Below are 11,905 nucleotides of genomic sequence, written 5' to 3'. Positions count from 1 at the left end.
ATACTTTCAATTATCTTCAACCTTGACGTTGGCGAAATCATCGAAATAACGATGGGGTCCACTAAACATTAAAAGAAGAAGAAGAAGAAGATGCGCGCGTTCCTGACGGGAGCGCTAGTTCTGTGTTAAATATCGCTATTTACAATTATATTTTTGTTTAAAAATAAGAATAATAATAGCATTATGCAGCTCGTCCACCAAACTCAAGTTCTCTTCCCATCCTTTTGTTAAGGAAATGGTGGAAAGGAAAAGAGACTCGGAAATACTTCCACGCCTGTCTACTGCGTGGGGTGAACTCGGACGTTAATCTTTGGAACGTCACGAGGGCGACTAAAAAAATTACGTAGTCTGTCGCAACGATCGTGAGTGACGAGGCGAGATGCGCCTGACTTTGTATTTTATATGAATTTTGCCTTACAATAAATTCATACTATATATTCTACAGCGTATTTACCACTAGTCATGAGCTGAAAACGTGTACGCCGTATGAATTTTGATAAAAAATTTGAATAAAAAATGCGGGCACAGATATGTGACAAGACGGTCTAAGAGGGGTGCACAGATCTGTGTCAAAACGTTCGAAAGGTTAAAGCGGACTCTACCACTGTAAAAACAGCGTTGCCATGGTAACCACTTGAAAATAAGTGCGGAATAGAGTTAAACTTAGAAATAAACTAAGTATAAGCAAAACTTATAGTAATATACTACCTTTATTTGTAAGGCTGCATGTGATCTATACAATTCAAATATGACAATGAACCACCATTCACTATAATAGCGAATGCATTAACCTGTAGACCGAATTAGCAACACAAGACACACAAAAAAGGCATATTTTCCCTTCCTTTATACAAAACAAACTTTATATAAAGACTGAAATTTAGTATAACACACTTTATGACATACCTTGACACACTGTAACGTCTTCCTGTCCCATATCTTGATGGTATTATCTCTGAGTCCGGAGACAATCTTGTTATCATCATATTGTAAGCAGTAAACGCCTTTTGAATTCTCTGAACGACAGTTTATCCTCTGAAAATAAATAACATTGAAATTTACTAACTTTTGCCTGCGTATCTCTCTGCGTAGAATTAAAAAAACAAAAACAAAAGTGAGTAGACAATGTGTTCCAGAATATCCTCCACATCTATTTTAAAAACTAGTTCAAAAAAACCTTAAAACAAGAAATATAACACAACTAGCTTTCGCCCGCGTCTCCGTCGGCGTGGAGTTAAAAAAACAAAAGTGAGTAACCTATGTGTTCTTCCAGACTATCCTCTACATCTATACATTTCATTGAGATCCGTCCAGCCGTTTAGGCTACAAACACTAACAAACATCCATACATCTAAACTTTCGCATTTATAATATTAGTATGAGGTAATATTATTTAAGAATTTACGACTCAAACATAGTAAAAAAATATTTAAACGACTGTAGTAAACGAGTTGCTATCAGAATTCCCCAAAATAGTTATACAATACATACAAAAATACAAATCTTCCCTCTTTATAACCTGAGTATAGATTTAAAAAAAGCGGTCACAAAAATTGAAATATGATCGATTTTTTCAATAACGAAAGCAACGAAGATCCAATAACTTTTTTGTTTATTTGCTACATACAAAAATACAAATGTTTCCTCTTTATATTATTATATGTATCCTTGCGGCTGTTGCTTACTACTTCGACTGCGTGAAATTAAAAATATAGTAAAATACGTAGCCTGTTACTCCTGGCCATCTATAGCCCAGTAGCTTTTGAATTATTTCAACAGATACAAAATAATAAACAAAATCTTTCCTCTTTATTATATTAGTACTAGCTTTCTCCCGCGTCTCCTTCCGCGTGGAGTTAAAAAAAATAGCCTGTGTTCTTCCAGACTCTACACATCTCTAGACATCTATACATTTCATTGAAATCCGTTCAACAATTTAGGCTACAAACATCCATCCATCTAAACTTTCACATTTATAATATTAGTAAGATAGATATATATCTGGTATCCAGGATGGGTCTCACCTGCAAATTGTGCCTACCCATCCTCCAGTTGTCTTCAATAGATTGTATATCTTGTATAATCTTGGGGTACAGCTGTCGGTAGAAGCTGTGCGAGGGATGCTGACATCCGGGCTTCGGTTTGAATAAGTATAAAATCCTGTAAGAAAAAGTTATTTATCAGCTAGTTTTTGCACACGTTAGTCCCCGTGGAATAATGACAAACATTGGGTAGGCAGTGCTGCAATTGCGGATGTCTATGTGCAGCGGTCGCTTTACATTTCGGAGGATTCAGGTCGCTTGCGAGTTTGCCAACTTGCGTTATAAAAAAACATTAGGTAACATATATGTTCTTCCAAACTATCCTCTACATCTATACCAAACTAGCTGTTGCTTGCGACTTCGTCCGTATGGTATTAGAAAACATACGAACTATGTAAACGACAAAAAACTAAGTATCCCTCGGGAACCGAACATTTCTCTGGGATGAAGCCAAATTACAATAAGATATATTGAACCATTGCAGAATGATCGAGTAAACATTAAAAAACTAAATTAATGCATCCCAAGGAAACTGTAACTATTTCCGGGATAAAAAGTAGCCTATGTGTTCTTCCAGACTATGCTCCAAACTTGTGCCAAATTTCATTAAGATCCTTTCAGCCGTTTAGGCTACAAACTCTAACAAACATCCATCTAAACTTTGACAATTGAATTAAGAGATTTGAGAGTAATTGCTCACCATCCTCTTCTTTCAGCGAGCCCCCTCCATAAAGAATCAGTCCTGACTTTCCGTTCCACCAGCTTCTTCCACAGCATACCCTCGCTGATGACGCGCTGCCACTCTCTGCAGACCAGCTCGGCCGCGCACAGAGAGTTCGCGTCTAAATATGATAGGATATTCTCCGCTACATGGTCTAGACCTTTCTCTGAAATATTAAAAATTGCTTTTTTAGGAGAATATATTTTAGTTATAGATACAGAATATTAGTTTTCACCCGTAATTCTCTCAGATGGAATTAAAAAGTAAGTAGCCTATGTGTTCTTCCAGACTGTCTACATCTATGACAAATTCAATTGGGATACTTCTAGCAGTTTGACTACAAACTCTAAGATTTGTAGTAACAAATCCATACAACTAAATATGTTTGTAATCATCACATCATCACCAGCTCACTATACGTCCCCACCGAGGGGCTCAGAGCCTACCCTAAGTAAGGGGTGACTAGGCCATAGTCAACCACACTGCACTGCGGGTTGACTTCACACATATCTTTGATTTCTTCACCGATATGTGCATCACGATGTTTTCCTTCACCGTAAGAACGTCGGGTAAATTATATACATATGAAAATTCGAAAAATTGAAAGTCACATTGGTAGGGCGGGATTCGAACCCAACACCTGTAGATTACAAGTCAAGTGTTCAAACCACTGAGCCACCGACGCTTGTAATGTCAAAGGAAAAATTCCAGATTTCGAGAAAATCATATTAAAAAAAATGTGTGTGTCTGTCTGTCCGCTAGTCGCGTTTATTTCGGCTAATCTCCGATAGCTGGGCCGATTTCGACCGGACTTTCACTGGAGGGTAGCTGACATAGACAGGCATATTATAGGCTTTGTTTTTAATTCTGCCCTATCAAATTTGTGTAACGGGTGGTCCAAATTTGCGTTAACGAAGTTTAAGGAACAGCTCGTTACAAGAATAGAACTAGTATTATATCTAGTACTCACTGGGCAGCATACTGATGAAGTCCCGCTGCAACATCGGCTTGAGGTATGCATTGATGTGTCCATGCTGGTAGTGACACATTCGCGCCAAAAGTTGCTCTACAAACTCCACCTGAAACAGGTATATTCAACATAATTTTCTCCTCTACTGTATAACCAGAGATATTCAAATACATAGAGGAGGCTTTGACACTTTTTTTTTTTTATAAAATAAGATGGCAAACGAGCATGCGACCACCTGAATCCACCGAAATGGAAAGCGACCTCTGCACATAAACATCCACAATTGTAGATGCGTTGCCTACCTTTCATTGACAGAGGAAGAGACATGGAGAGGACATTTCCCCTTCCCATGCATCTCCTCCACCGTCAAATCCACTTTTCTTTCCCATCCTTTCCTCTGGAGAAAAGGGTGGAAAGGGAAAGGACTAAATTTAGGCCTCCGGCACCACACTTATCAGACGAAACGCGGAATTGCTTCCACTTCACGCCTCTCTTCTGTGTGGTCGTGGTGTTACACTGGGCGAGCCGGCCCATTCGTGCGAAGATGTTAAAGCGGGCACTACCACTGTTACACTTCACTAGTCATTTTTCACATAACTAACGCTATCTATTCTTTCAAAACATGTCAATATAATTAATTGTTAAAATTGTCAACATGTGATACTATTTAGTTTATTGTATAACAAAAGATGTAACTTGTTATTTTGTAAAATGTTTTATTACATATCAATACACAAGGTAGTAGTAAAATTGGCAAATGATATAGTACCTTTCAGAGACATTGCCAGAGAAAAAAATTTTGTTCACTGTCTTATCTATATTTTATGAACAGCCATGTATATAACATGCTCTCTTATTTTTGGGATGGTTTTCCATAAGGAATAAAAACCCTTATAATGAATAAATGAATTCTTTACATCCCCACTGAGGGTCTCAGAGCCAAGTTAGTGACAAGACCAGTCTGAGCTGGCAAAATACGGAGTGACATCTTTGAATATCTTATACTATAAAAGAAAAACTTAGTAACAAATTAGTATAAAGGTATTCCGAAAATAATAAGTAATAACGCCATCTATAGTCCACTGAGAAAACTCTGATCATTTAAGCAAAAATCATTAGATACTTAATTAGAATCATAAATAGATCTAATACCAGTACAAAGAACTTATTAATGTTTAATTTACCTGGTCCGTTTCGTTCCATCTTGAAAATAAATTCAAACATGTGTTCCTCTCTGCGACGTACGCAGCCCCGCTGGGCGCGGGCCGCACTCCTGTGTCTAATGATGTCAGAGAAGTCACCTGGAAGACATAATTCACAAATATTAACAACCTAATATATACTTTAGTAATTAAAAATTATATTACCTTACAATCACACTAATATATCATACTAATATTACAAAGGCGAAAGTTTAGATAGATGGATGGATAGATGGATGTTTAATAGAGTTTGCAGCCTAAATGGCTGAACGGATCTCAATGAAATTTGGCATAGACATAGAACATAGTCTGGAAGAACACATAGGCTACTCACTTTTGTTTTCTTTTAATTCCACGCGGACGAAGTCGCCGGCGAAAGCTAGTCATACTAATAAATGCGAAAGTTTAGATGGATGGATGTTTGTTAGAGTTTGTAGCCTAAACAGCACAACTGATTTCGAAAAAATTTGGTATAGATGTAGAGGATAGTCTGAAATAACACTTAGGCTACACTTTTGATTTTTTTTAAATCCACGCGGACGGAGTCGCAGGCGAAAACTAATTATTATTATAGGTTTATGCTTTAGTTAGTTTTAAAAATTACGATTTCATCCACTTGATATTAAAAATGGTAAAAAATATAGCTTATGATACTCAGTCATAACATAGCTTTTTAATAGTGAAAAAAAATTGTAATCAGCCCAGTAATTTTTGAGTTACTTCAATACATACAAAAATACAAATCTTTCCTCTTTATAATATTAGTATAGACTATAGATATGTGTAGTCTAAACAAGACATATTATTACAATAATTTATAATAATAAGCAGTACTAATATGCAAAGTGTATCTTTTTGTTATGCTTACTAAACCATACATAACTACATACAAAATGGACTTAATTGCATTGATATAAATATTTGAAAACTATTGCATAATGAAACAAAACTAATTTAGTAGTCTATGTTATATTCCAGCCAGTAATCTTACTAATATTATAAACTAGCTTTCGCCCGGAACTCCGTCTGCGTGGAATCAAAAAGTTAGTAGCCTTTGTGGTCTTCAAGAATATCCTCACTATTAATACCAAATGTTATAAAAATCCGTTCAGCCGTTACGCTACAAACTCTAATATCCATCCATCGACAAATTTTCACATTTATATTAGTATGATGCGAAAGTTTAGATGGATGTTTGTTAGTTTGTAGCCTAGTTTAAACTAAATTTGACACAGATCTAGATAAATACTTTGGTAGAACACATAGGCTACTTATTAAATTTATTTTTTATTTCGTGCATATGTAGTCAGATGTGAAAGCTTATCTATCTACATTCCAAATAAATTCAGATAAATTCCAATTCTGTTACTATTGTTAGCTTTTTAACTATTTTGATGTATTCTGTATTCTTGAAGGTTATTTAGTCTGTGCTATAAATCAATAAATTTTTATTATAATTTGAAATAACAATATAAGCTTTGTAATTGTGATCCAAAACATTATTAAAATATTTATGTCATGGTTTTAAAATGTTGTAATTCTGCTTGTTATGTTTATAATCGGATAGGAGTCGGTTGTCAAAAATAAGGGTGTTGCATTAGCTCAACGATACAATGGCCATATTGGTAAGGTTATTCTGTGCAAATTTGAAGAAAACATGGGAGGTAATGAAGACTATATTTTATTAAAGCATAACATGGCTGTGACGCCCATTCTATATAGTAACAAACATCCATACAAACTGCATGCATTACAATATTAGCATGTGATTTCCAACAAGTTGAGGATAATCGCAATATATTTAAATATTCTCATTCAAACAGGAATTTGACATTGTTAATGCATTTACTTGAGGAAAATGTTATATTTTTGTGAACATGCTTCTAAAAGTACTTTTTTAACCTTTTTTTATTCAACTAGCTGAACAACTTTGTGTGCTTGGAGTTTAAAAATTCAAAATGAACTTTATCTTCTTACTTTAAGCGTAAACCACATAGTAATTTATTTATTTAAGCACAAAAAATATGTTTAATTAAATTCCAGAATTCTCTAAATTTATCAGTATTTCCCTACTATATACACCAGCTGTTGCTAGTGGGTTAACCAGCATAAAATTAAAAACATCATAAATAATGTAGCCTATGCTACTCACATATAAAGTGGATTTTTAACGGTGAAAGAACTTTAGAAAATAGCCCCGTAGTTTTTAAGTTATTGAAATACATACAAAAATACGAATTATTCGTCTTTTTAATATAAGTACAGAAAAAATATGATACAATCCCCAGTTTACTAGAACCTTAGTTCATAAATATACTTTAACACAATGGCCTCTGTACTCTAACTCAGAGGGGTAGACAGAGAACATGGTTTCCTATATAAAGGAGTTTTGGAACACAATTTAATACAATTCCATACATTTAGAATTTAATTAGAATAAGTCATATAAGAATCAATGGTGAAAATAATAAAATGACCTTTATTCTATAACTTCTTGAACATATAAGGTTCTATAACAATATACATTATATATCTTATAATATCTTACATTATGTGTTACACGGAAGAGTGGGACTTCCTAACACAAGTGCCTATTGGTTACTTAAAAGTCCCTACAACTGATTGATTTGTAACTTACTTGATTTAATATTAAAAATTATTCCTTTTTTATACATTATACTTTAGATGTATTAATTAATCTTGTTAAATTGCATATCTTTATATAATCAACAAACATCAGAGTTGTTTCATATAATTATTGTATTGTGTCTCTGAACACGAGTATTGAAAATTACGAAATAACTACGAAAGTGGCACACTACTGTATTTCTTGTTACGTACATAATGTACAGTTATTTTACAGTTAACGAAGTAGAAAGGAAGTATTTAAGGATGTCACGCCATGTTTACAGTGTTATATGACCCGTTTTTTACAATATTTTCGAGGTTCAAAACTATTTGTATTCAGATTTTATGGTTACCATGACGAAAAGTTCAATAATATTCAATGAGAGGCATTTAGAAGGATAATGATGTGTTTTTATTGATTTAATATTAATGGAAAGTACATTTTTATGTTCGAAAAATAGCATATGTAAACTTTTCAACTTAAATTAGGTTAAAAATATTCTAAGCTATATCCGCAATGCAGAAATGTTTAGGAACTTTGCTATTCATTTTTATTAATATATGAATAACTATCTAATGAATCAGTGGATATGAAATCATACATTTTAAGGATAAATTTTATCCTTTCTCCGAAATTATTATTTCAACTCGAAGGGTGTTGAAAGACAAAGATGGCGGATATTCCATGACATTACTATATTGCTCCAATTAAATATATAGAACAATACCTTCGGTGTCGGTGGATCTTCGACATTCCAATCAGTCTCCATTTTCGCTATTTCACTAAACACATTAATTATCTTACACAAATGTCACCACGAAAACGGCACCACTTTGCTAAAATAAATTCATCGTTCTCATGACGTCAAGCACTATTATTTTCTTTCAAAAAGCTGAGAAACTATTGGCAATGGATACGCGTCCTTTTACCAACCTTTTACCAAATAACAGATAATGTTAAATCGTTCGGATATTCACATTAGAAAGTGTGACAAGACTAACTTTGAAACGATTTTAAACTTCTTTCAAAAGGATGCTGGATTTTTTTTTATTTATTCAAAAGTTAAATAATAGTCCTTACAATTTTCTTCATTTAGAACTTTAAAAACTTTAGATATTTTGAGAAAAAACGTCTCATCATTAAGAAAGGTCAAATTATCCCATCAGTATAGTCAATACTGCATGGCAACATTGATTTCTTATTTGACAAGTCAAATTGACAATTGCCCTCTCACTTCCTCATCTCTTGATATTCTAATTCTTTGATGAAATTCATTATTTCATGCCTATTAATATTTTAATTATTTCTAGCAATTCAAAAGTCAAAACTGTGTCTTTACAAAATGTGCCATTATAAAGAAAAATTAACGACAGTAAAGATATATCTTAATATATGTTACTACATTAATTAGTGTTTGTTTTTCATGTTTTGTAGAGGATTTTTATCAAAAACAAACAATCGATTTTAGTGCTAATGATTTATTGGATTTTACTAAGGTGAGGTATAACCGTAGTTTGTACAAATTAAAAATATGTAATTTAGACCGTATATAATTGTGTTAGGTAAAAGGCTTTCGACCGAAACGAATGCCTTGTCTTTATTGTTATAAAAACGTGGGAATTTATTACAATTGCTACATGTTAAAAAACTTAAATTTCTAGCATATTTTTATGGAAGATTCCAAATTACAGTAAACGTGTTCTTTACGTTAAGTTAAATGGCCTTTCTTATTGTATTATTTTGCTAGTTTTCGTCCGCATTAAATTGAAAAAATAAGTAATAAAACCTATATGTTCTTCCAAATGTTCTACATCTATGTCAAATTTCATCACGATCCTTTCAGCAGTTTAGGACAAACTCTAACAAACATCATTTCAAACTTTTGCATTTAAAACTAAGATAAAATAATAATTATTAACATGAGTTATTTATATTTCAGTAATTGTATACAATGTTGGGCGATGATGTCGAGAATCGACATGACCCTCCGGGCGTCAACTCCCGATCACTGAGTGTTGCGCACACGGCTGCTGATTTAGAGGTACCAGCTTATTTAAATAGTAAACAAAACGAGTATTAGAATACATTACAAATGGTATAATGCTCTGATCTCACACTGGCTGTAAATGACTAGCTGTTGCTTATGACTTCATCTGCATGATTTTAAAAATAAAGCTAGTAGCTTTTGCCCGTGACTCCATCCGCGTTGTGTTAAAAAAAACAAGTGTCCTATGTGGTCTTCCAGACTATCCTCTATATCTATGCCAAATTTCATTGAGATCCGTTCAGCCGTTTAGGCTACAAACTCTAACAAACATCCATACATCTAAACTTTCACATTTATAATATTAGTTTGATATTACTCACTGATAATGAAGCTTAAAGTGGTAAAAGAATTTTTGAAATTGGTACAGTAGTTTTTGAGTTTTGAAGTAACTCAAAAACTACTGAACTTATTGTTTCATTAACCATGATTTGTCAGTATTCTTGCTGAGTGCTAGTGTATAATGGATAAGGATTGATGGTTCTGTTTGAAACATAAACTTGCTTTACTTGTCTTTAACCCTTAACTTGGCAGAGTTTTATTTTTTTGAATATCACCAGCTCACTATACGTCCCCACCGAGGGGCTCGGAGCCTACCCTAAGTAAGGGTGACTAGGCCATAGTCAACCACGCTGGCCAAGTGCGGGTTGGTTGGCTTCACACATATCTTTGAATTTCTTCGCCGATATGTGCAGGTTGCATCACGATGTTTTTCTTCACCGTAAGAACGTCGTCGTAAATTATGTACATATGGAAATTCGAAAAATCGAAAATCACATTGGTACATGGCGGGATTCGAACCCAAGACCTGCAGATTACAAGTCAAGTGTTCAAACCACTGAGCCACCGACGCTCTTGAATATCAAAATAATATTCATAGCACTTAACCTTGATGACCCAAAGTGTTTAAAAAAAAATTTGATGTATCTCTACAGATACACTAATAAGAAAAGGGTTAACAATTGCTCTTGCATGAAAAGTAATTTTAACCTCATCTCAATTGAATAAAGTTCAATTTTATAATACAAAGTAGCTGTTCCCATGCAGCTTCATCCACATGAAAGTATAAAGACTTTATTTCATTGTTTACATTTGTTAAATTCTCAATTGCAAAAATCACAATTACTGTTACCATAATGACCTTGCTTCCTTAATGTTGGCAGCTTGTAGTTTATGGTCAGTTCCCACATAAAGGTTTTTTTTTTTAATTTATGTACCACCTAAGTTTAATAGCGGGATAATATATAGACTAAAATATGTCGCAAGTGTAGGGTTTTTTTAAAGGAAGTATTACTAAAAAGTATACTGTGATTGCTGAGATCCTATACCACGAAGTAGTGTGTTTATACTTTATTATATACTAATAAGATATACAATTTATTTCAGGTGCTCCGAGAAATAGAGAATGTATACTTCTCACCACCGTCAGAGTTTGACGCAGCGCGGTATGTGCTATCACATGCACCATCACCACCTACCTGTGAGGCTGTTGAGGTTATGTTCACAAAGTTGAAGCGGCAACAACAGGTTAGTGCATCCTGCTCGAAGGACCAATTGTTAATAGTCCTTTGATATCAGACTTCTACATAGTCCAACATTACAAAGCAAGTAATTGAATTGTCAAGCTATAAAATTTACTCTTGAAGAGATTTTAGTAATAAATATTTTGCTTGAAGAGTAGATGTCAAATTTTAGTCCTCTTTCCCTCCCAAATATTATAAGTATTGGAAGGAGTGGCTTAGTCGAGAGATGGGATTCATAGTTTGGTAAAATATCCTCTTGCTGTGTCCCTTCCACTGTTAATAAGAATTAGTTGTCATAAGAGATTTTAAAACATACTTTCTTAGTAAAAAAAATAGATAACACATGGCCTTTTTAACGATGCATGAATTTTTGAAAGTCCAGCAGTTTTTGAGTTATTTTAATGAATACAAAAAATATTTCCCTATTTTTAATATTAATATACTTGAGTCCATACAAAGTTTCACATTTATAATATTAGTATGACTGTTTACGTTTACAGGTTGTGTCAGGTAAAGCACTACATTTGATATCCCAACAGAGAGATAACTGCGACAGGGAGTTTGCAGAGATACAAAACATTCGGCAACAGCTCGCTATAACATTAAAAACGTGTAAAGAAGCGAGACAGCATTTATCAAATGCATCCAATCATCTCACAATATCCACATTAGTTATATTAGCGAATGTAAGAAAGAGACAGATAATCAAAAAAGTATTAAAATCATTAGAATTATTACAAAGCTTAAGAAGTGTTGAAAAAGATGTCGCTGAAC

At 33.7% G+C, this 11,905-nt stretch overlaps 2 protein-coding genes across 2 annotated transcripts in view; one reads left to right on the top strand and one right to left on the bottom strand.

Annotated features, from left to right (window-relative positions):
• LOC106110650 (F-box/WD repeat-containing protein 11) overlaps window positions 1–8,488 on the bottom strand; it is a gene marked incomplete at its 3' end in the record, with an annotated part of 17,658 nt that extends 9,170 nt beyond the window's left edge. The window contains exons 1-6 of the mRNA XM_013292539.1: window positions 8,292–8,488; window positions 4,918–5,034; window positions 3,734–3,842; window positions 2,743–2,929; window positions 2,025–2,160; window positions 907–1,035 (exon numbers count right to left, since the gene is read on the bottom strand). Of these exons, the coding sequence (XP_013147993.1) occupies window positions 907–1,035; window positions 2,025–2,160; window positions 2,743–2,929; window positions 3,734–3,842; window positions 4,918–5,034; window positions 8,292–8,333 (720 nt within the window). The remainder of the gene's footprint in view (window positions 1–906; window positions 1,036–2,024; window positions 2,161–2,742; window positions 2,930–3,733; window positions 3,843–4,917; window positions 5,035–8,291) is intronic.
• Window positions 8,489–8,813: 325 nt separating this feature from the next.
• Window positions 8,814–11,905, top strand: part of LOC106110649 (syndetin) — a 5,727-nt gene continuing 2,635 nt past the window's right edge. The window contains exons 1-4 of the mRNA XM_013292538.1: window positions 8,814–9,060; window positions 9,504–9,605; window positions 10,995–11,135; window positions 11,632–11,898. Of these exons, the coding sequence (XP_013147992.1) occupies window positions 9,516–9,605; window positions 10,995–11,135; window positions 11,632–11,898 (498 nt within the window). The 5' untranslated portion in view covers window positions 8,814–9,060; window positions 9,504–9,515. The remainder of the gene's footprint in view (window positions 9,061–9,503; window positions 9,606–10,994; window positions 11,136–11,631; window positions 11,899–11,905) is intronic.

The sequence above is a fragment of the Papilio polytes genome, unplaced genomic scaffold (assembly GCF_000836215.1).
Source record: "Papilio polytes unplaced genomic scaffold, Ppol_1.0 DF824208.1, whole genome shotgun sequence".
Lineage (NCBI taxonomy): Eukaryota > Metazoa > Arthropoda > Insecta > Lepidoptera > Papilionidae > Papilio > Papilio polytes.
The sequence above is the reverse complement of the archived record's forward strand: the minus strand, read 5'-3'. Positions and strand labels throughout refer to the sequence as shown.